This window comes from Petromyzon marinus, chromosome 54 (assembly GCF_048934315.1).
Source record: "Petromyzon marinus isolate PM22_M1 ecotype Great Lakes invasive population chromosome 54, UKy_Petmar_22M1.pri1.0, whole genome shotgun sequence".
Lineage (NCBI taxonomy): Eukaryota > Metazoa > Chordata > Hyperoartia > Petromyzontiformes > Petromyzontidae > Petromyzon > Petromyzon marinus.
The window spans coordinates 6,804,001-6,828,126 of record NC_133720.1 but is presented as its reverse complement, the minus strand read 5'-3'; the positions used below and the strand labels follow the sequence as shown (position 1 = coordinate 6,828,126).

Genomic DNA, 24,126 nt, shown 5'->3' with positions numbered 1-24,126 from the left:
GTACACACACACACACAGCACACGCAGTACACACACACAGCACACGCAGCACACACACACGCAGTATACACACACAGTACACACACACAGCACACGTAGTACACACCATTAGAAGTACAAGCGGCCCATGAGCTGCAGGAATCCCTTCTTGCGCTTCTGCGCGGCGAGCTGCAGCACCTCCTCGGGGTTACTCGAGTTCAGCTCCGTCTGGCCCATCGCCTTGACCTGCCGCAGGGGTCACGGGGTCACGGGATGAGGTGAGTCAAAGGTGGAGAAGCACCGTCGTTATCACGGAGAGCCCAAGTGCAGAGTGGCGAGTTGACGTGATCAGCACGGTCACAAGTAACTTGCGCAGATACCCACAGAGTCGCACAGAGACCCACGGACCCGCATAGAGACGCACGGACCCGCATAGAGACACACGGATCCACATAGAGACCCTTGGACTCACAAAGAGACCCATAGATTTACATGCAGACCCACAGACTCGGAGAGCCACAGATTCATACAGAGACCCAAAGGCTCGCATATAAACTCATTGACTCACACAGAGACCCAATGACTCACATTAGAGACCAATTGACCCACAAAGAGACTAACATATGGAAACAACCCACAGGCTCACAAAGGAGACCCACTGACTCACATAGAGACCCAGTGACTCACATTAGAGACCCATAGACTCACATAGAGACTAACACATAGAGACCCATAGACTCAAATAGAGACCCATAGACTCCCATAGAGACCCAGTGACTCACATCAGAGACCCATATAATCCCATAGAGACTAACACATAGAGACCCATAGACTCCCATAGAGACCCAAAGACTCACATAGAGACCCACAGGTTCACAAAAAGACCAATGGACTCACATAGCGACTAACACATGCAGACCCATAGACTCACATAGAGACCCACAGGTTCACAAAGAGACCCATAGACTCCCATAGAGACCCAGTGACCAATGGACTCACATAGAGACTAACACATAGAGACCCATTGACTCACATAGAGACCCACAGGTTCACAAAGAGACCCATAGACTCACATAGAGACCCACTGATTCACATAGAGACCCACTGATTCACATAGAGACCCATAGACTCACATAGAGACCCACTGATTCACATAGAGACCCACTGATTCACATGGAAACCCACAGGCTCACATAGGAGACCCACTGACTCACATAGAGACCCATAGACTCACATAGAGACCCACTGATTCACATAGAGACCCATCGACTCACATAGAGACCCACTGATTCACATAGAGACCCATAGACTCACATAGAGACCCATAGACTCACATAGAGACCCATAGACTCACATAGATACTAACACATGCAGACCCACTGACTCACATAGAGACCCATAGACTCACGTAGAGACCCACTGATTCACATAGAGACCCACTGACTCACATAGAGACCCAGAGACTCACAGAGACCCACTGATTCACATAGAGACCCATAGACTCACATAGAGTCTAACACATAGAGACCCACTGATTCACATAGAGACCCATAGACTCACATAGAGACCAATTGACTCACATAGCGACTAACACATAGAGACCTATAGACTCACATAGAGACCCACTGATTCACATAGAGACCCACAGACTCCCATAGAGACCCACTGATTCACATAGAGACCGATAAACTCACATATAGACTCACATAGAGACTAACACATAGAGACCCACTGATTCACATAGAGACCCATAGACTCACATAGTGACTAACACATGCAGACCCATAGACTCACGTAGAGACCCACTGATTCACATAGAGACCCACAGACTCCCATAGAGACCCATAGACTCACATAGAGACCCATAGACTCACATAGAGACCCACTGATTCACATAGAGACCCACAGACTCCCATAGAGACCCACTGATTCACATAGAGACCCATAGACTCACATAGAGACCCAATGACTCAAAAAGAGAGAAGACCTGGAGACAAACAGAGAGACCCAAAAGGCTCGCAGAGATCCATGGCGCGTTGTTTACGTGACAAACCTTACTGGCTGTGTCGGGTGGTGGAGGGTTACGACACAACATTCATACTTAACGCGATCTAACCCATAAAAACCTTTATTATGAATAGAGAAGCGGTGAGGCTTTAAGAGAGGAACGGATGAAGGTGAAGGAGTTGAGACTGCTTATTGCACAAGTGAAACCTGTACTTACCAGCGACGCATAGACTCATGGCGAATGGGTTGCGATCTAAAACTGGGTTGTCAAGCGTCGTAGGATGATGGTTTCAGCCCGGTAACACGCGACTTGCACGGAGAATCATAGACTTACATAGAGACCCAGAGACTCGCATAGGCGTTGTGATTAAGCTGGGTTCTCAAGTGGGATTAAGTTGATGGTTTCAGCCCGGTCACAAATGAGTGCTCAAAATAACCATCACGTCACATTTGGTTTAGAGTATTTGTCTGCTAGAAATGCCCACGTGACAAGCCACTCCGCTGAGCTATCATTTGTGGCCAGGTCACTTTTCAAAAAGAACTCTATGGCTCAATGGGTAACTGGTAAAACAAATATAGTTTTAATAGTTCATTTGAAGCTTCGTTAAACGCTTGGCTGTCATGTGACGAATATTTCTCTCTGGGTTGGAACTCGCACAAACCACACATACACACACATACACACACAAAGACAAAGATCCCCCGTATAGAGCTTAACAGACCGTTGGGGCAAGAGCTGTGCACAAGCGCCTACGAAGACCGGCACTACGCCTGGCTGCCATTGTCTCCCCAGTGGCGATGTTTGCACATCGCAGGCCGAGTCGGCCAAGGACCGGCTCAGATAATCGTCACCGGTGTTGGCCGTGAGCGGGAATTGAACTCGGGCCACCCGGCTTCGTAGCGCAGCGCGCGCTGTCCGCGAGACTACCGCTCCCCACACAATCACACACAGGCTCACGACGAAGACAAAGATCTCCCGTATAGCCTGAACAGACCGCTGGGGCAAGTTTAACAGCGGGACCCTATGAAGGCCGGCACGGCACACGATGGGAAATGTGGCCAACCCCACGCCCGGCCGCCTTTGTCTCCCCACTGCTGACGAATTAACACACCCCCACAGCCGTCCTACACACCACACGCACGCACGCACGCCCGCCCACACGTGGGAGGTCGGGGGACACGTCTCGGTGGTGGTGGCGGCGTGTGGCAAAGGCTTACCGCCAGCTGTTTCTTGTCGGCCTCTCCCCGTTTGTGGTGCAGGTCTGTGCGGGCGGGCCGGCAGAGGCGGTGCAGGTCAAGGGGTCAACGCAAAGGGAAAGGGGCTCACGCGTTAAGCCGTCGCCGCCGCCGCCGCCGGCGGTACCCCCCGCCCCGCCCCCCCCATCCCTTCCCCAGACAAACTCCTTCAAATGCCACTCGCTCACTCGCCACACACATAGCGGACGCGTACCTGCGCACGCACGCACAAATCACGCACGCGTGTATATACGCCGGGCGCACATCACAAGACGCGCGGCAGAGATGCATCACGAAACACGTTGCACGCAGACATCGCAGACACGCACACCCGAACACAGGCATCACTCCGCAGACAGCACACATGCGAACACACACACACACACACACGTATGTGCACACTCTACATCACACTCCACACCACGCACGTACCACACATACACCACGCGCACTCAGCAGACTACAAAGGCGTAGAATCCCCCGTATAGCCTTAACAGACTGTTGGGGCAAGTGCTGTTAGCAAGTACCTATGAAGGCCGGAACGGCACACTACACACGCACACATACACCACACACACTCAGCAAGCTACACACACACATATACCACACAGTACACAAGCATACACCACACACGTACACTACACACACACACACCACATATTAACGTGCATACACCACACACGTACACTACACACGTAGCAAGAACATTCCAAGCAACACACCCCACACAAACTTGCTCACTGACAGCGAACCATTGTACGTGGTCTCCACACGCTGCTTACACATGACACACATACACCGTATAACACCGACAAAGATCCCCCATATAGCCTTTTGGGGCAAGTGCTGTTTGAGAGCACCTATGAAGGCCCGCCCGGCCTTTGTCGCCCGACTGGCAATGTTATTACACATAGAACCAGGTACTCATTTAAGGCTGAGTCGACCTAGGGGAGGCCCAGTAGAGGTTCAGATAATCGTCGCCGGTGTTGGCCGTGAGCGAGGAATCCAACTCGGGCCGCCGGGTTCGTAGCGCAGCGTAGCGCTAACCCCTACACCACCGCTCCCCACACATACATTACACACGACACGCACACATACATTACACACGACACGCGCACATACATTACACACGCATGACACATCACACACGCACACACATAAAGGCATGCACACGCACATTACATACCACACACGCACACACACACATAGGCGCGCACGCACATTGCACACCGCACACACACACACAGGCACGCACACACACACGACACACGCATTACACATCTCGCACACACGCACGCACTCTCTCACAGTGAACCCTTTAACTCTGGCCCGCGACCCCCGCTCGTGGCGGGGGCGGTAAAACAACGCGAGCAGGTGGCAGGTGTCGGGCGGACGGCGGAGGGCGGCTCGGTTTGTTTAAAGAGGCTCCCCGTTAGCGATAACGTGCGAGGTGATGGGCGCCGCGTGCACCGAGCGAGCGAGCGAGCGAGCGTTGTGTGGCCATCGGCAAACGCATATAAAGCTGCATTCTTATCAGAGCCGCCAACCGGGCACCCCCCCCCACCCACCCACCCAAACCATAGCTTGCATTGTGCAGTCTCCGGCTCTCATTGCCGCTCAATCCCAGCTCTCTGGTTTCTCCACTCACGAGCCGTGGAGAAGGGCCGCCGACTGAAACGGCTGCCCGTTGTGCACTTTGCTCGGTGCGCGTTTCGAGGCCGCCGTTTTTCATCAACGTGCCGAGTGTCCTGGCGCAGCGTGGCGCCACGCCCGACGTATGTCGGGCGGTGCCCTGTGTGTTCCGTGCGAGTTGGCGAGCGTGTTTGTCTACGTCCGTGCGTGCGCATCCGCGTGGGGAGCTGTGGCGTAGCGGGCAGAGCGCCACGCTGCGCCACGAACCCGGCGACCCCCGAGTTCCATTCCCGCTCGCGGCCAACGGCGGTGACGATCATCCGGACCGGTCATGGGCCTCGCCGAATGGGGTGCCTGGCGCGGTGCGTAGTAAACATCGGCACTCGGGAGACAAAGGCGGCCGGGCGTGGCGTTGGCCTCCCCAACTCCCCTTCGTGTGCCGTGCCGGCCTTCACAGGTGCTGCTCGCTAACAGCACTTGCCCCAACATTCTGTTCAGGTTATACGGGCGACCTTTGTCTTTGTACACGCGACTGCTGAACGCTTGCGTGCGCGCGTCTGTACACACGTACGTGCGTGCGTACATGATTCTGAAACCCGTGCCATTGGCCAACCTCTCTCCTCCCAACCCCCCACCCCACACCACACCAGACCTCCACCCCACACTCCCAGCCTGCACCCCCAGCCCCAACACGGCCTAGAAGGGAGAATGGAATGTCAGCAGCAGCGGCCTGGGCGAATGGTGAAACAACGAGCCACAGGGGAGGCCGGCGATAATGAGTCAGTGTGCGCGGTATGAGCCAAATTAGTTTAATTATTTTTGGGGCGGGTCAAAGGCCAGTTGGGTTCATTAGCGCGGCTCCTGCTTAATGGGCGATGTGAAATCCCCCATAACCTGCACACGCATACACACGCGCACGTACACACGCGCACGTACACGCACGCGGCTCCTTCTCTTGGAGACACGCCAACACCTGGGGATGTGTGCGCCGTTGGGGGCCGCAACTGGCAAAAAAAAATAAAAAAACCATGAATAGAGGTTTTTGTTGGGTTAGATCGTGTAAATATAAATGTGACACTAAACCCGCCACCACCCCAAACAGCCAATTAGTAAGGTTTGTCATGTAAACAACACTTGCCAATTAGTTGCTAGTTCACCACACCGGTGTGTTGGAGAGTAAACCCACAACATTTACAATTTGAGTACGACGTTTCGCCCGTAATTACAACTGCCCTCATCAGGCGACAGCTAGAATTATGGAGAATTCCTCCCGTTTCCTTTAAATCGACATCCATGGTTCTTTGGCTGCAGTGCTGACTCTCTCTCAAAGCACCGCGGGCTTCACGCCGTATGTTCGCCGTCATACGACCTCTGCCCTGTAACCTTCTAGAAAATATCTACGTCACGGAGTGTGGTGCACTGTGGGAGCCGGCACTACAGGTACATATAACAATGAGTGATGCATTGTGGGAGCGGTTACTTGCAGCTATGTCAAGACGCGCGGTGCACCGTGGGAGCCGGCACTACAGGTACATATAACAATGAGTGATGCATTGTGGGAGCGGTTACTTGCAGCTATGTCAAGACACGCGGTGCACCGTGGGAGCCGGCACTACAGGTACATATAACAATGAGTGATGCATTGTGGGAGCGGGTACTTGCAGCTATGTCAAGACGCGCGGTGCACCGTGGGAGCCGGCACTACAGGTACATATAACAATGAGTGATGCATTGTCGGAGCGGGTACTTGCAGCTATGTCAAGACACGCGGTGCACCGTGGGAGCCGGCACTACAGGTACATATAACAACGAGTGATGCATTGTGGGAGCGGTTACTTGCAGCTATGTCAAGACGCGCGGTGCACCGTGGGAGCCGGCACTACAGGTACATATAACAACGAGTGATGCATTGTCGGAGCGGGTACTTGCAGCTATGTCAAGACACGCGGTGCACTGTGGGAGCCGGCACTACAGGTACATATAACAACGAGTGATGCATTGTGGGAGCGGTTACTTGCAGCTATGTTAAGCAAACGTGGTGCATTGTGTGAGCCAGTACTACAGGGTTGTTATCTTTTTTTGCGTGCCATCATCGGTGACGGGGCTAAGACAACCGTCAGCTCGCTGCTCTCGAGTACCCGGACTGGAACCTTAGCGTCTCAGCGTCTCTGACCCCCTCCGAGTCCCTCTGAGCCGGCTCAGTGACCAGAGGATACGGATGAGGTACTCCAGAATGGTGACGTCCCAGATGTAGTCGTAATACATGTCCATGGAGTCCGAACTGCGCGAGAACACGGGGGGGGGGGTGGAGGGGAGCAGATACGAACAACGTATCGGGGGGGGGGGGGGGTCACGAGGTCTACTACTCAACTATTTTTTTATTTTTATTCTCACGACGGTTTGCAAACCGACACATCTGAAGACGACCGTTTGTGTTATGGTCGAAACGTCGTGAGAATTTTTATTGTTTTATAGATATTTTATTATTTTATTGTTTCCCTTCAACGTGACTTTACCGAAAGAACTAAGAATATGAATTACTGCAGTCACGAAAGCTTTAAATCAAAATGTATTTTTTATTTTACCAGGTAAGGCCCCACTGAGCTATGTAGCTCTTTTTTAGAAGCGACCACAATCGATATCTCAATCGAAGTGGCTTTTCATCACGTGGACATTTATAGCAGCCAAAGAGCTCTTAAACGCGTGACGTTGATTCTAAACGTGGAGGGGAAAAACCGGAGGACCCGGAGAAAAATCCACGCGACCTCGAAGAGAGAGGAAGACGCAAACTCCAAATGTACAGCAGGCATCAGGGTTGGGATCGAACACACGATCTCCTGTATACCAGGCGAGGTAGTTAACATCTCGCTATAGTGATGCCCTTAAATACATACAAGGCCAAGGCTCTCTTCCACAGAGGGCCAGGTTGCTCAGTGTGCCTTACCTGGTAATAGACAAATAGTTTTAGTTTTAGTACGTATGTTGATCTGCTTTCACACCGTACGTAACCGACCGTGCTGATCGGAGGTGCAGGGAGAAGGACAACAAGCTAAAACAACAAAAAAAGCAGTTCTAAATGAGTTTTCAATCTAGATTAAAGAGCGCATAGCTCCAGTGGCTTCCTAATATCGGAAGGAAGAGCGTTCCAGACGGCCGCAGAATGGCGTCTGAAAGCGCCGCGCGATGATGCGGTGACCGCCGCCTTTCTTCGACGGCGAGGATGACCGGAGTTCAAGTGATGGTTCGTGGCACCCTGACGAGACCAGCGAGGTTTGCCGTGGTTCACTTACGGCAAGCACTTTGTGCGTGGCGAGCGCGACCGTACAGCGTATCGCGCGGCCATCTCACCTGTTCTGTTCCTGCAGGGCTTTGAAGGCCGTCGGGTAATCCAGCTCCTTGATGAACTGGCACAGCACGGCCGCCTGCAAAGCAACAATCGAAAGCCTCCGCCATCGTGGCCACCGTAATAATCGCCATCGCGGAGGGCAGCGTGGTGCCAGGCGGCCGCAGCAAGATGTATGTACCACGCTGAACTTCTTTCGCACCGTACGGAGCCAACCGTGCTCATCGGAGGTGAGGGGAAGGATAACAAAAGTAAACACGAAAAGCAGTAAAAGACATTCAGGAGCTTGATGTCCTGCTGCTGCTGCTGCTGGCCACGGATGAGAGGGCTTCAGCAGAGAGTTCGTGTCGTGTCGCTGTTCCTCCTCCTCACACCGCAGTGGGTTTACCGTGCGGGTCCATAGCTGTGTGTTGCATGCCCACAATTGCACGGTTGTGGCCCGTCTATCATACGTGTATCTCTATGGGTGTACTACGTACTCCATAGTTTGGGTTGCATGGTCACAGCGGTGGGGAGACAAAGGCGGCCGGGCGTGGCGCTGGCCACCCGTCCCGCTCGTGTGCCGTGCCGTGCCGGTCTTTCCAAGTGCTCGCAAACAGCGCTTGCCCCAAAACAGTCTGTTGATGGCTATGCGGGGGATCTTTATCAATGTCTGCGTGCGAGTGTGTGAGCGTGTGTTTGTGGGTATGTGGAGTTTGTATGTTCTCCCCCTGTTCTGCATCGGTTTCCTCCTCTGGGTTCTCCGGTTTTCCTCCCATAGCTACCCACAAACAAAGACAAAGATCCCCACCCCCCCCCCCCCCCATAGCCTCAACAGACTCTTGGGGCAAGTGCTGTTAGCTAGCAGCGCCTACGAAGGCCGGCACGGCACACACAGGGAGCGGTGCGGTCAACACCACGCCGGGCCGCCTTTGTCTCCCGAGTGGCGATGTTCCACACACCGCACCGGGTACTCATTTGAGGCTCAGTCGACCAAGGGGAGGCGCAGGAACCGGTTGAGATAATAGCCAACCGGCGTTGGCCGTGAGCGGGAATCGAACCCCGGGTCGCCGCGTGCGTAGAGAAGCGCGCCAGCCGCTGCACCGCCGCCCCTTCCTCTACGGCTACCCGACAGCGCGCACCCAACGCCTTCTGCGTCGGCCGAACATCCCAGAGTGGCAGGGTCCCTCCTGAGAAGAAGAGCCTTCGGGTCTCGATGCCATGACCCAGTTCCTCCACCGCAGGCCGAGGGCTGCGAGGCCACCCAACTCCCTGTTGGGGCGGGAGAACGGGGAGCGTGTCGATCGACTTCGCCGTACCTGCGTGTGGCAGTTGAGCAGCGAGCAGCACTTGATCAGTCGCTTGAGTACCTGGTGGAGGAGTCGTCCGCAATTTCCACTTAGACAATGACAACGACGACGATGACAATATAGTCTTGGTTCTTTCGGTAAAGTGACGTAGATGGGAAACAATAAAGTAATAAAAATATAAGACAATAAAATTCTCACGACGTTTCGACTGCAACAGAAGCAATCATCATCAGGTGTGAAATCCACAGCAAGAAAATTTGAAAAAAGTGGCGGTTTTTTTCTTAACGTTAGCACCACGGAGAGCGATTTGGCAGTTATTCGGATGGATGAGAATATTATTGTTTTATATTTTTATTATTTTATTGTTTCCCTTCTACGTGACTTTAACGAAAGAAACAAGAATATGAATCCCTGCAGCCACGAAAGCTTTAAATCGAAACGATGACAATGCGACTAATTCATTTTCAAGTCGCATGTTCGTGAAAAATCACATCTTAATTTAGAATCCTCAAGAGTTGGACTGCAGCCAATTTAAGATAAAGAACCAACATAATTGTGTGCTTTCTGTTACCGGTGAATCAGGTTCTACTCACAATTCATCCGACTCGAGTCAGTGGGTCATTATGCGAGTCTGTGAGTGTCCGTGCGAGTGTGCGAGTCTCTACGCAAGACTGTGGGTCTTTATCCGAGTATGGGTCTGCACGCAAGTCTATGGATCTCTATGTGACTCAGTAGGTCTCTATTTAAGTCGGTGGGTCTCTATGCGACTATGGGTCTCAATGTGAGTCTGTGGGTCTCTACGCGAGTATAGGTCTTCACGCAAGTCTATGGATCTGTATGCTTGTCTGTGGGTCTCTACGCGACTTAGCAGGTCTCTATTTAAGTCGGTGGGTCTCTATGCGACTATGGGTCTCAATGTGAGTCTGTGGGTCTCTACGCGAGTATAGGTCTTCACGCAAGTCTATGGATCTGTATGCTTGTCTGTGGGTCTCTATGCGACTTAGCAGGTCTCTATTTAAGTCGGTGGGTCTCTATGCGACTATGGGTCTCAATGTGAGTCTGTGGGTCTCTATGCGAGTCTGTGGGTCTCTACGCGAGTATGGGTCGCCACGCAAGTCTATGGATCTGTATGCTAGTCTGTGGACCTCTATGTGACTCAGAAGGTCTCTATTTAAGTCGGTGGGTCTCTATGCGACTATGGGTCTCAATGTGAGTTTGTGGGTCTCTACGCGAGTCTGTAATTCTCTACGCGAGTATAGGTCTTCACGCAAGTCTATGGATCTGTATGCTCGTCTGTGGGTCTCTATGCGAATCAGTAGGTCTCTATTTAAGTCCGTGGGTTTCTACGCGAGTATAGGTCTTCATGCAAGTCTATGGATCTGTATGCTCGTCTGTGGGTCTCTATGCGACTCAGTAGGTCTCTATTTAAGTCTGTGGGTCTCTACGCGAGTATAGGTCTTCACGCAAGTCTATGGATCTGTATGCTCGTCTGTGGGTCTCTATGCGAGTCTGTGGGTCTCCATGGCCCCCGCTTGCGCTGACACGGGGAAGGACGCAGCGGCGCGTGCGAGCGGCGCCCCACCTGCTCCGTGTACACGTCCTGCGGCACGGCCTTGTGGAAGAAGTCGGAGGCCACGGCACCAGCGCGGAGGTAGTGCTGCCGGGCGGCGCTGTACTGGTTGGTGGCTGCGCCGGCAAGGCGGCGTGGCGGCGACGGCAGTTGTGTCGGCGGTGGCAGCGGTAGTGGTGGCGGTGTTGGTGGTAATGATGTTGGTGGTGGTTGTAGTGGTGGTAGAGGTAATTATGGCGGTGGGAGTGGTTGCGGTGGGGGCGGTGGTAGTGGTGTTGATGATAGTGATGGCAGAAGTGGTGATGATGGCAGTGACAGTCGTGGTGATGGTGACAGTGGTAGCATTGTTGATGATGGTAGTGGTGATATGGTGGTGGTGGTGATGATGGCAGAGGTGGTGACGATGGAATTGATGGTGGCGGTGGTAGCGTTGTTGATGATAGTGGTGATGATAGTGATGGTTGCATTAGTGATGACGGTGATGGTGGCGATTATGATATTGGTGAAGGTGATGGTGGTGGTGTCGATGATGGTGGTAGCGTTGTTGATGATAGTGGTAATGACAGTGGTGGTTGCGTTGATGATGACGATGATGATGACGGTGGCGATATGCAGGTGATGGTCGTGGAAAGGTGGGTGGCAGGGGACAAATATGAGCCGGCACGCACACACAATTATCGTGCCGAAAACAACGCGCGGCACGACCCCGCCTCATCTTGCCTCTCTCGTTTAATGTCCCCTCCTCTGGTCCTCTTCGTTCCCAATCTTCTCCGTCTCTCTCTGTCCTCCTCCTACCTGTGCCCAATTCCATTTTCTGGTCCTTCCTGCCCCCCCCCCCTCGTCGCACTTCTCCACCGGAATCAACTTCTCCTTGGACATCAAGCGTCCGCCCCTCCTCAACCTCCTTCCGTTCCTCTCTTAAAACGCCTCGCCCTCTTCTTCTCCATCGCCCATTCTCTTCCTTCTCCTCGCCTCTCCACTCCTTTGCCGTCCCTCGCCAAGCGCTTTACGCGATCCCCAAGCACCCCTCCATCGCGGTCACTCATTCCTCAACCCTCGCACGCCCCTACCGTCCAATTCGTTTCTGCTCCGTCACCGAGCTTTTTAAAACTAAACAATTTTTTTTAAAATTTTACCTAGGTAAGGCACCACCGACCTGTATGGCTCCTTTTCAGAAGCGACCTGCCCACAAAGGAGAGCCCAACAAAGCGGCTTTTCACGCGGCAATGTATCGCAGCCAAATACTGCAAACGTGCGATGTTGATTCTAAACGTGGCGGGGGAAAACCGGAGGACCCGGAGAAAAATCCTCGCGACCACGGCGAGAGAGACACACGCAAAACTCCAAATGCACAGCAGGCATAATTAGGGTCGGGATCGTACCCACGACCTCCTGCATTACCAGGCGAGGTAGTTAACATCAAGCGCCTCGAGTGAAGGCACCCTGTACGAATACAAACTTCGGATTACATCACATAAACGTAAACTTCGATGACACTTAAGAGTGCACGCGTCGGAGGAGCCCTAACCGCGCGGCGCCGGCGACAATTGGGTTACCGAAGTAGAAGTCGGCTTGGGTGAGCAGCCAGGAAGGGTACGTGGGGTTCACCGCCAGGGCGTGGGCCAGCAGCTCCTTAATCGCCACGGCAACCGCGTCCGAGTCCACCGACTGCAGGCTGCCAACGGCACGGACAACGGGCCCCGCGTGATTCCGCAAAAGCGACGGGACGCTAAAAGGAAAAGTTCCGCCGACGTACGCCGGGACCTGAATTTTTTTTTTTTATTATTTGGGCGCAAATTACGACGCGCTTTCACTCGGGGTCAGCGCAAGCAGAATCAGATTTGTTGTACTGCACCGCTACGCTCCAACGTCTGTGTCTCCCTGCCTTTGATATGCGTTGCATACGGAGGGGGAGCGGTGGGGCAAGCGGTCAGCGCACTGCACTGCGAACCCGGCGGCCCGAGTTTGGTTCCCGGCTACGGCGAACGTCAGCGACGGGTGATTTCTGAACCAGTCCTGGGGCTGCCCCTCCCCCCCCACCTCCCTCTCCACCTCCCCCCCCACCCCCCCACCCCCCCACCTCCCCACCAACACCCATTCATCAACCTGCACTGACCAGTCTGGTGAAGTATGCACTGACCGCTCGGCCAGGTCGTCCCCTACAAGGGTGCGATTTTATACAAAGCGATGGCTATTCGTTGGTGCGTCCCCCTCCGTATTCTCGTCCACTCTGCGGCAAGGTAAAGGAGCAGCCCTGCAATTGCTCGCTCAGGCCACTGTTGGTTGGAACGGGCCTCCGCTAGAGGGGGGCTCGAAGGGAGCCCTCTTTAGAGGGCATTTTTTTGACAAAGTGTATTGAAAGAAGAGGAGGCAGCACCCAGACTTTACCCCACCACACGCAACCCATTCACACTATTAACCCAAACTACAAACTATTTTTTTGTTATTCGAACAGGTAAGGCCCGACCCCAAATAGTGACAAACGTAGGAGAGGACGACGACGACGATGATGCAGGCAGTGATGAGAATGAAACCGGCACTGTTTGGACACACGCGTAGGATGGGACAACAACAGGACAATTCAAAGTGCGTGGTTGTTGTTCGGAGAAAGTGAAGGAACGGGAAAGAGAGAGAGAGGAAGACCTAACGGAGAACGTGTTGGCGATGATGATGACGACAACGTCGGAAGAGATCCGTGCCAGGAAAGATGCGGCCGCTACTTGAGCGCATACTGGCACCGGACGGAGGCAGGCGGAAACAAATGGCAAAAAATGTGCAGTGGACACCTTGCGGGGCTCTCCGCCCATGGACCGTGATGATAATGATTGATGATGATGATTATGATGATTGATGGTGACGGATGATTGATGATGATGGATGATTGATGGATGATGATGAGTGATCATGAGTGATGATGGATGATGATGAGTGATGATGGATGATGATGATGGATGATGATTGATAATAATCATGATGATGGATGATGAAGAATGATGATGGATGATGATAATCATGATGATGGATGATGATGAAGAATGATGATGGATGATGATGCTTGATGATGATGATGGATGATGATGGATGATGATTGATGGATGATGATGATGGATGATGATGATGATTGATGATGATGATGGATGATGATTGATGATGATTGATGATGATGCGGTAAGGGGCCCAACTGAGCTCCGCAGCTCTTTTTCAGAAGCGACCTGGCCACGAGTGAGGGCTCAACGAAGTGGCTCGCCATCGTCGCGCGGAACATTTAGAGCGGCCAAATACTCTCACTGCCTTGTGTGGACGCAGGGGGGCGAGGGGGTGGATTTGAGAAACTCGACCCCGCCGTGCCATCCGCCGTGCCCCGGGGGGGAGACGGAATCGAACCGGCGACCCCTGGATCGCAAGTCCAACAGGTAGCGTGCCGACCGATACACCACCGTGGCAGGCAGCGGCGCCCCTCCCGCCCGCTACCACGCCCATCGTCTCGAGAGGATAACGAGGCAAAGGCGCAGCCTCTGCAATTGCTCGCTCACGCCACTGCTGGCAGGAAACGGGCCCCCCCCCCCCACTCATCTATACATCTCTCCGTGGCCTGTCCCTGCGTCACCTCGCCTCTCTTTTTAACGTCCCGCCTCGTGTTCCTCGTGCTCAATCTTCTCTCTCTCTGTACCTCCTCCCTGTGCTCAATCCCGCTTTCTAACTTTCTCCCCCCCCCCCCCCATTGCACCCCTCCACCGGAATCAACTTCCTCCGTACATCACGGAGGCGGCCCCCACCCCCCCCCCTCCTTAGCCTCCTTCCGTTCCTCTCTTAAAGCCTCAGCCGCTCCCTTCCTCTCCCCTCCCCTCACCCCACCACTCCGTTCCGTCAACTCCCCTGCCCCTTTCGTGCCCCCCCCCACCACCCACGTGACCTCTGCCACGGTCACTCGTTTCTCCGCACGTCTTCAACCACCCCCGCTTTTCGCGACCGCTTTTTAAACTCCGCTGGAGAGCGCCTTGAGCCGAGGCGCTCGATCAACACGCGATAAGAGAGCGAGCTCCGGCGTGCCCCCCTGCTGGGGGAATTTGGCCTACTCTTCCGCGCTGGCGGGGGGGCGGATCTGGACGAGGCTAAACCCCCCCCCTGCCTCCACACCCCCCCCTCTCTCTCCGATTCGCCACGAGCAGCCCGACTTACTTCGGCAACGACGACGGCCACAGGGAGATAAACTCGGCGCTGACGTCGTTCACAATTTCGTCCTGCGAAGGGAAAGACGGCGCACGCACGCACCGCCGTCGCGTTAGCGAGCGCTCGCCATCTCGAGCCGTCTCTTGCCCCCCCCCCCCGTACCCCCCCCCCACGTCCCCCCCCCCCCCCCCCACCGAACCGCCGCCGCCGCGAGACTTCGCCGGACGTTTCGGGCGCCCCCCGGGCTTGCCGAGCCGTCCCGGCGCCGAGTTCCTGGGGTTCCAGTGCCGGGTTTCAGCCGCGCAAATACGAAGGAGACATCGCGCGGCGATTACGCTCCGTTACCTGGGCTTGACCACCGAATGTGGGGCAATTGTGGTTGTTGCTCAGCTTCCGCATCAGCCGTAGGAAATGAGAAAGGTGAAGAAGACGAAGAAGCCGCACAGCCGCGATTAAAGCGGGGTCGGCAAAGTGCAGCCAGTTGATGGTCTCAGCCCGGGGCCCCGGTGACTTGTCACGGAGACCAAATGACTTACGCAGAGACCCGTGGACTCGCATAGAGACCCATAGGCTCACAGGAAGTGCTTGCCACAAATAAACCCCGTTGCTGATCTCGTCACGGAACACAAAGCATCACAGTCATCCTTGCAGCGGTTTTTGGCCAGCCGTCAAACAAAGGCGGTGACTGCATCGGGCGCTTTTGGATGTGCGCACCTGCGGCCGTCTGGAACGCTCTTCCTCCCGATGTGAGGAAGCCACTGGAGCTATGCACTTCAAAAAACTCGATTGCAAAGTTAATGTCTTTAAAACAGTTTTTTTGTGTTTAGTTCGTTGTTCCTTCCCCGCACACCGATTAGCACGGTTGGCATACGTATGGTGCGAAAGAAGTTCAACAGGCATGTGCGTACAATGACATTGGCTCACTGTTGCGGTGTGATTCACGATGCGTGCTTGCGTTTTGTATTTGTGTTATAGAGTGTTGCGTCCAACCGTGACCGTTATCTAACAGGGAGAGCCCCTCGCCCGTAATCATCTGGGCAGTTCACCGGGTTTGGTTCAGGTAAGCCCAAGACTGCTGATGAGATACTGAAGGTCAACACCAGTTCTCCCCTATAATCATCTGACGGTTCACCGGGTTTGGTTCAGGTAAGCCCAAGACTGCTGATGAGAGACTGAATGCCAACACCGCATATATACAAAACACACATAAATACATAAGACCCACAGGTAAAAAAACAAGGACGGGTGGGCACACTCTTGGCTGTAAGATCGGGAGGCTATGGAAATAAAAACCAGCAACGGAATAAGCGGGGCAAAGTGCGCACACCCACCCGGACCACGTTGTGAAGTTTGACAAGCAGGGAGATGAGCGTGGTGAGCACCAGAGTCTCCTGAAAGAGAGCGAGGGACGTGCAGGGGGTGGTTACAGAGGTGTACAGGCGCAGCCCTGCAATTGCCCGCTCACCCCACCGCTGCCGTGTCTTCAGTTGACCCCCCCCCATGCCTCGCCCAGCTGTCTCGCGCGGGCGACTCCCCCCGGGGGTCGGTGTCCGGGGGAATCTCAAGACGAGTTCGTGGAGGGTTTCGGGGCGGCTTGTCGATAAACAAACGTGACCAACGTTCCCGACGGCCTCACCGCTCCGCCCGTCCTCCCCGGAAACAGCCGCGAGTTGGCGGCGCACACGTGCCGCCGCACGTGCCCGCACGCTCGGCCCGGTCTTGCCCGAGGAGGGGGGCGGGGGGGGGATTGGCTCGCTCGCGACGGAGAGGACCTCGAGGAGAGGCTCAACGAAATACCCACGCGGCGGATTGCCAGGCCGAGAAGCCGCTCACCTTCAGCTTCTTCATGAAGGCGATGAATTCCTTCCTGCAAAGGGCGCAAGAGAGGGCCAAGTTAAACGGCGCATCTCGTCGTCGTCGTCGCCGTTGTCGTCAGAACAAGATCCGGCCCGGGTGGCTCGGCTGTAGAGCGAGCGGCTCGCGAATGGAAGGTTGCGAGTTCAATTCCTGGTTGGGGAGGGCCGACTCGGCCCCCGACGTCATCATCATCATCATTATCACGCCAGGGTCGGTAACGTGGATTACACATTGTCGGCAGGTCAACAGTGGTTGTCCTGTGGAGAGACTCAATTGGAGAGGCTTAATTGAGGTGTCAGCAAACTAGCGCCCCTGGAAGTGGATATCACAGAGCTACCCTCTGAGATCCATTCTTCAAGCGATAGAGGGCAGCGTTTTTCCACCCGCTCTGCAACACGAGAGTGGCGCTTCAGTTGCTTGACAGTCAAACCGATGTTTGATGTTGCCCAATTAAGTGCGGAACCGAATATGAATGTGGTACGTTTGTTGGGCATTTGCTGGTGACTGGGCTAAGACCATTAACTCACTATAACTGAGAACCCGGTTTTAATCAGATCTTGTTCAATCGTGAGATTATGGGTCTCTATGTAAGTCTATGAGTGTCTGTGTGAGTCTACAGGTCTCTATGTGAGTCCACAGGTCTCTATCCGAGTATACGGGGGTCTCTATGCGAGTATACGGGGGTCTCTATGTGAGTATACGGGGTCTCTATGTAAGTCTGTGGGTGTCTATGTGAGTCTAAGGGTCTCTATGTGAGTATACGGGGTCTCTATGTGAGTATACGGGGTCTCTATGTAAGTCTGTGGGTGTCTATGTGAGTCTAAGGGTCTCTATGTGAGTATACGGGGTCTCTATGTAAGTCTGTGGGTGTCTATGTGAGTCTAAGGGTCTCTATGTGAGTATACGGGGGTCTTTATGTGAGTATACGGGGTCTCTATGTAAGTCTGTGGATGGCTATGTGAGTCTAAGGGTCTCTATGTGAGTATACGGGGGTCTCTATGTGAGAATACGGGGTCTCTATGCAAGTCTGTGGGTGTCTATGTGAGTCTAAGTGTCTCTATGTGAGAATACGAGGGTCTCTATGTGAGAATACGGGGTCTCTATGTAAGTCTGTGGGTGTCTATGTGAGTCTAAGTGGCTCTATGTGAGAATACGAGGGTCTCTATGTGAGAATACGGGGTCTCTATGTGAGTCTGTGGGTGTCTATGTGAGTCTAAGGGTCTCTATGTGAGTATACAGGGGTCTCTATGTGAGTCTGTGGGTCTTTATGCGAGTCTAAGCAATGGCGGAGCCAGGATTTTCAGGTAGGGGGGGCAACCCCTCCAGCAATGAAAAACGATAGGAGTTGTTAGTGAGTAAGGAGTTGTTAGTGAGTGAGGAGTTGTTAGTAAGGACTTGTCCCTTGCTTTGTATTCGACGCGAGTGCGGCGTTGGTGCAGCCATCGATCGAGGGTCGAATTGCGAACCGCGTGTGATCGGCATAGCGCTCGCTGAAGGTGTTGATGCCTTCAGGGAAGTCGTGTACTGTATACGCAAATGCGCACAATTCTGAGTCACTTATAACCGCTTTTCCGTTACTTATTGCCAATTATGGACTCAGACTATTGTCCTATCATCTCATAAAGTCCTTGGCACGTAATAATAATATGCTACACAGTGGCAGTGGGGGTCGCAAAATGCCGATTTATTACTAATACCCCAATGATCCAATCCAAATGAGGGATTTCGATCGGATCATCGGGGGGGCACGTGCCACCCCACCCCCCCCCCACTGGCTCCGCCAGTGAGTCTAAGAGTCTCTATACGAGTCTACGGGTCTCTATGCAAGTCTACGGAGTGTCTGTGCGAGTCGATGAGTCTCTATGCGAGTCTACGGAGTGTCTGTGCGAGGCTACGAGGGGGGGGGGGGGGGGGGGCCTCTATGCGAGTCACCGGTGACCGGGCGGCGGCGGCAGCAGCCGAACCCGGGGTGTGAACTCAGGGGCTCTCGGCGTTGGCGGCTCAGCCGTCTCCGACCCCCGAGCCACCCCGCGACCACCCCCGTTGTGTTTATTTTCCAAACCGCCGCCGACGCCGCCGCCGCATCAAAGACCGAGCGGAGCGAGCGGCGCACTTGCACGGGAGGGGCGGTGACTCACCCGCGTCGCTCGTGCGTGTGTGCGCGCCGAGCGAGTTGGGGTAGTGGGGGATGAGAGAGTTGAGTTTGAGAGAGAGAGGAGGGATGAAGGAGTTGCCTTCTCATTCACGCCCGTGTCTGTCCCTCTCCTCTCTCACTCGACCGTCCCCGAATCAATGGGACGTGGGGTTCGCTCCTTCTCTGCTACTGCTCCCCTGGTCGCTCACTCTCGTCGCAGCCCCTGCACACGAGCGATAATTCCATCGCTTCATCTCCTCCACTGTGTGGCACGTCCTCTCCCGACGCGTTCCACTCCTCTTGGCGGCTTTGCCGTTCCGTCATTATTCTCGACCATCGTCCGTCTCCGTGCCTTCCGGCCGCGACGCGTCCGGCACAAACCCCCGTTCACGTTCCGTCAACGCCTTTGGCTGACGAGGACGACGATGACGTCATTAACCCGCGTGTGTTCCCTAACCCACGTTTCCTCTGTCTCTCTCTCTCTCAAAGTGGAATTCCAAGAGTGCCCGTCGCCCTCCGCGTGCGGTGTTTTGCGCGATTCTTTCTCCTTTTCGTTCCGCACCCTCCGCCAACGGCCGCGCGGGGTTTCCGAAGCCGAACGTAAAAACAAAAAAAGTCGAGCCCGCAATCAAAACGTCGACCAAACAAAAACTACGCAAACTCAACTCCGCCACCCACGCTCGCGTTGCTGTTGTTGGGGAGGTGGGTCGGTGGGGGGAGGCGGGAGGCGGGAGGGGGGGGGTACGGGGGGGGCCCCCCCCGCACGCACAGCGATCTCACCGGAACATTAGGGGGGTCCCCTTGCCTTCGAGGGGCTGCTTGCGAGCCTGAGCGGGCCCCGACGAGAAGATGTAAACCACCGTTTCCCACAGCTCCTTGGCGGCACGGCGGCTCTCCTTGGGCCCCGGGACGTCGCGGCACGTGCCGGCAAGCAGCTGGCCCAGCTGGACGGGTCGGCGGGGGACGCGGGCGGGCGAGGTGGGAGGCAGGCGAGAGGGCGGTTAGTCTTGGACGGCGTGCGGTGGCGTAGGCACGACGCCGTCAGCTCAGGGGGTGGTGCGGCAATCGGCAAGGTGGGGCCCCAGTATCCGATTTGTCTCGCACGGTCGCACTTAGAGGCTGTTATTGTATCGCGGGCTCCTCTTGCCTAATAACATCATTGCGTACGTTCGTTGTTCATTTACAATGTTGTTGAAAACGTATCTCGTGGCGGTTGTCAAGGGGGCCCCAACTCGTACTTTCTTAACCTTCAGGGGGGGGCCAAGGTACCCCCCTTGCGCCCACGCTAGTTACGCTACTGACGGCATGTAAACATTGGTCCCTGAAATTGAGCCGATGGATTACGGCGATTCGACTTGGCCGGTGCCTACCTTCGATTCGTGAAATCGCGTCTCCAAAAGCCGCACAATTTCTAACGAGTTCAAGTTTTCCCCGCAAGGAGGGCGCGAGGATAGAAATAAAGAGAAAAAGAACACGGACAAGTGCTAACGGCGGCACGGAGCCGGCGCCAACGACCGCCAAACTTCTGACGGCCGATATTGAGGACGTTCCTCCACTGGGTGGTAAAACCGCTGAAGACATTCCCGCCCCCTCAGCGTTTGTTGGGACTTATGTCCACGGAGTTTCTGTACACCACCTCCCCCCCCCTCCCCCTATGTCACGGTTTGTGCTCTGTACCGGGCTCCTACAGGGGAAAATTTTAAATAACTAAAAAATAACTAGATAGAAAAATATTGTCTTTAAAAATCGCCGAACGCAAAAACCCTCGGCCACTGTCGTTCGCTCGTCAGCAGGCCACGCGCGCCCGTGTCGTCCCGCCTGCCGCCCATCATCGCCGACCTTCACGTAGGGGTTGTGCAGGGCGGCCACCAAAGTCTGCAGGGCCAGGTACTCGTACTCCTTCCAGTTGAGCAGGAGGCAGACGCACCCTTCGGCGATAACCTGCCTCGTCGGGACGTCTGCGGGCGCGGGGGAAGGGGGAGGGAGGTCGTGACGGAATTGTCCAAACGTGGGAGTCTAAACTAAAAGCTAGCTATTTTATTTTACCAGGTAAGGCCCCACTGAGCTGTGATGGAGGTATTTTTTTCGGAAGCGACCTGGTCGCAAGTGGCTCATCATCATCGCGTGGAGATTTACAGCGGCCAAATAAAACGCGTGACGTTGATTCTAAATGTGGTGGGAAAAACCGGAGGGGCCCGGAGAAAAATCCACACGGCCACGGGGAGAGCGAGAGACACGCAAACTCTAAATATGCAGCAGCAGGCCTCGTCAGGGTCGGGATCGAACCCACGACCTCCTGCATACCAAGCAAGGGAGATAACATCTCGCCGCCTCCGTGTCAAGAGCCATGTCCCTCGTTTGTCGTGGTTGTTCTTTTTCTCTACGATTTCTATTCGGTCGCTGTTGTCCTGAATTTCTATCGTGATCAATTGTCAGACGTGTCTTTACGCGATTGCTTTTGTAAGTTTGGTAAACCGCTCCCCCCATCTCCACCCCACCGAAATCACTCTTGCAAATGTGAGGCTCATCCAGGGCTCTTGAGTATTCACCTGGTTCAACAAAATTAACTCGAAACAAGCAGGCGCGGTGTTAGGATTTTGCCCGACGAATCGTCGCACGCCAAATTCACTGTTTGCATGAGAATCGATCACTTTCATCATTGATTCGGTGCAGCATCACCGTTACACATCCAATGCACGTTAAACTTCTTTTGCACCGTACATGGTCAACCGACCCACCCACCCATCGACCGACCGACCGACTGACCAACCCGCCCATCAGTGCACCCCACTCACCCGCCAATGCACCCGACCCATCCACCCACGCGCCCACGGACGCACCCAACCCACCCTGCTGCCGGCTCTCCAAGTATCCCCGTGCGCGGCCGATGATGTCCCGCGGCCTCTGCTCGACGGGAGCCCCTCCGCCCGACGATGAAAACAACGAGGACGGGGCCCCGCCGCCCGCCCCGCCGCCGCCCGGGAGCTGCGGTTGGACTCCTGGCGGTGCCGCCGCCGCGGCCGCCGCGGTGGGCGCGTCTCCGCTGTCCCGCACGTCGAGCAGCAGAAGCTCGTTGAGCACCACCTGGCGCAGGCGGGGGGAGAAATCGGCGACGAGCTCCAGGCTCGCCGTGAGAAGCTGGCGGCAGCGCGAGTGGTCCTGCGGGGGGGGGGGGGGGAGCGGAACGTCAGGCGGCTTGAAATGTAACGACAAGTGTGATGTTGTACAGAGAGCTGTGAGCTACCACTCGCTACCTCCAAACCACTGCCTTCAACCATCCTTTCGATCCATCCATCTCCCCGCACCTCCGATTAGCACGGTTGGCTACGTACGGTGCGAAAGAAGTTCAACGCGCATACATCTCACTCCATCTTCTCTGCTTCTCTCTCGGTCTCTCTAATCCATCTCGATGTCCCCCCCCTCACTCTCGCTACCCCTCCATCCGTTCGTTTCGATCCATCCGTCTCTCCGTGTCCCTCTCTCCTCCCTGTCCTCTCTTCCTCCAGCATCTGTTCCCGCGTTTCTCAATCTCTCTATTCATCTCCTATGTGTCTGTCTCCACCTCTCCGTCCCTCCATCACCTTGCCTCCCCCCCTCCCTCCCATTCGACCCACCTCCCTCCCCCCCTCCCTCGTATAGTGTTGCTGTCGCTGCGCGTGATGGGGAGTTACGGAAAAAAATCAGAGGAGGACGACGATGGAGGAGGAGGGGCGAGGTGGGGGGGGGGGGTAGGAGGAGGAAGGGAGGAGGAGGAAGGGAGGAGGAAGGGAGGAGGATGGAGGATGGAGGAGGAGTGACCCTGTTGTTGAGGCAGCGCAGCGCTTTGGCCATGAGGATGTAGAGGAGGTCGCGGGTCACGTCCTCCTTCATGCTGAGGATGCAGCTCGTGTAGCCGCCCAGCAGTTCCCACTGATCGGTGGGGGGGGGATGGGGTGGGGGATGGGGTGGGGGCGAGGTCGGGGTGGGGGGGGGGGGGGGGAACAACGTGAGACATCACGACGGCGTAACCAGCGCCGACCCCTTCAGTGGAAGCGCCGCCCGCCGAGTAGAGCAACGCTCGCGGCGTTTCAGCCGACGCGTTTTTGGGGTCGCGGCACCGCGCGTTGTTCTAAGTGACGTCCGACGTTTCACTCCGCGCGCCCGAGCTTCGACAGTGCGATTTTAAATTTGAGTTTTTTTTTTACGTTAAAACATTTTTTGGGGGGCCAACGATCACCAACCCCACGTGAGGCCGGCGTAGCACGGTTCGGTTCTGGCTCGGTAAACTGCCAATGGAAAACCACCCGTACCGTGCTGGCCCCGTGCTGGCCCCGCTCTAATGTGGCAGTGGAAAAAGGGTGTAATAGTGAGTGGGTTAGGAGCGGAGGGAACTCTAAAACTAAACTCATTTTATTTTACCTGGTTAGGCCCACTTGAGCTATACACCTCTTTTTCAGAAGTAACCTGGCTATCACAAATGACAGCTCAACACAAAGCGGCTTTTCAAGCGCAAATTTATCGCAGCCAAAAACTCTAAAACGCATAGCTTCTAAACGTGGAGGGAAAAACTGGAGGACCCGGAGAAAAATCCACGCGCCCACGTGGAGAACACGCAAACTTCACATATATACAGCAGGCCTCGAGGTCGGGATCGAACCCACAACCTCCTCCATACCAGGCGAGGGAGTTAACATCTCCTAGCCACCGCAGCGCCACTCACCTTGCTGGAGACCGTCCAGAACTGGCGGTCGGATGTGAGGCCGTGCAGCTCGATGAGGATCTGTCGGATCCGCCACGGGTCAAAGGTGACGATCAGCTGCTGCTCCAGCTGCCCGACGCTCACGCTGGGCGACGTCACTTGGGTCGAAGAGAGAGGGAAATAAATCAATAAACCGCTGGCTGCGATCGATCCACCGCTGGACGAAGACCC

At 55.0% G+C, this 24,126-nt stretch overlaps 1 protein-coding gene across 1 annotated transcript in view; it reads right to left on the bottom strand.

Moving 5' to 3' along the window:
- Nucleotides 1-24,126, bottom strand: part of INTS8 (integrator complex subunit 8) — a 53,695-nt gene that overhangs the window by 5,753 nt on the left and 23,816 nt on the right. The window contains exons 14-28 of the mRNA XM_032974705.2: nt 23,917-24,053; nt 23,016-23,126; nt 22,067-22,376; nt 21,057-21,175; nt 19,998-20,161; nt 17,060-17,093; nt 16,558-16,617; nt 15,236-15,297; nt 12,613-12,731; nt 11,069-11,172; nt 9,496-9,546; nt 8,203-8,276; nt 7,071-7,135; nt 3,205-3,248; nt 107-225 (exon numbers count right to left, since the gene is read on the bottom strand). Of these exons, the coding sequence (XP_032830596.2) occupies nt 109-225; nt 3,205-3,248; nt 7,071-7,135; nt 8,203-8,276; nt 9,496-9,546; nt 11,069-11,172; nt 12,613-12,731; nt 15,236-15,297; nt 16,558-16,617; nt 17,060-17,093; nt 19,998-20,161; nt 21,057-21,175; nt 22,067-22,376; nt 23,016-23,126; nt 23,917-24,053 (1,571 nt within the window). The 3' untranslated portion in view covers nt 107-108. The remainder of the gene's footprint in view (nt 1-106; nt 226-3,204; nt 3,249-7,070; nt 7,136-8,202; nt 8,277-9,495; nt 9,547-11,068; nt 11,173-12,612; nt 12,732-15,235; nt 15,298-16,557; nt 16,618-17,059; nt 17,094-19,997; nt 20,162-21,056; nt 21,176-22,066; nt 22,377-23,015; nt 23,127-23,916; nt 24,054-24,126) is intronic.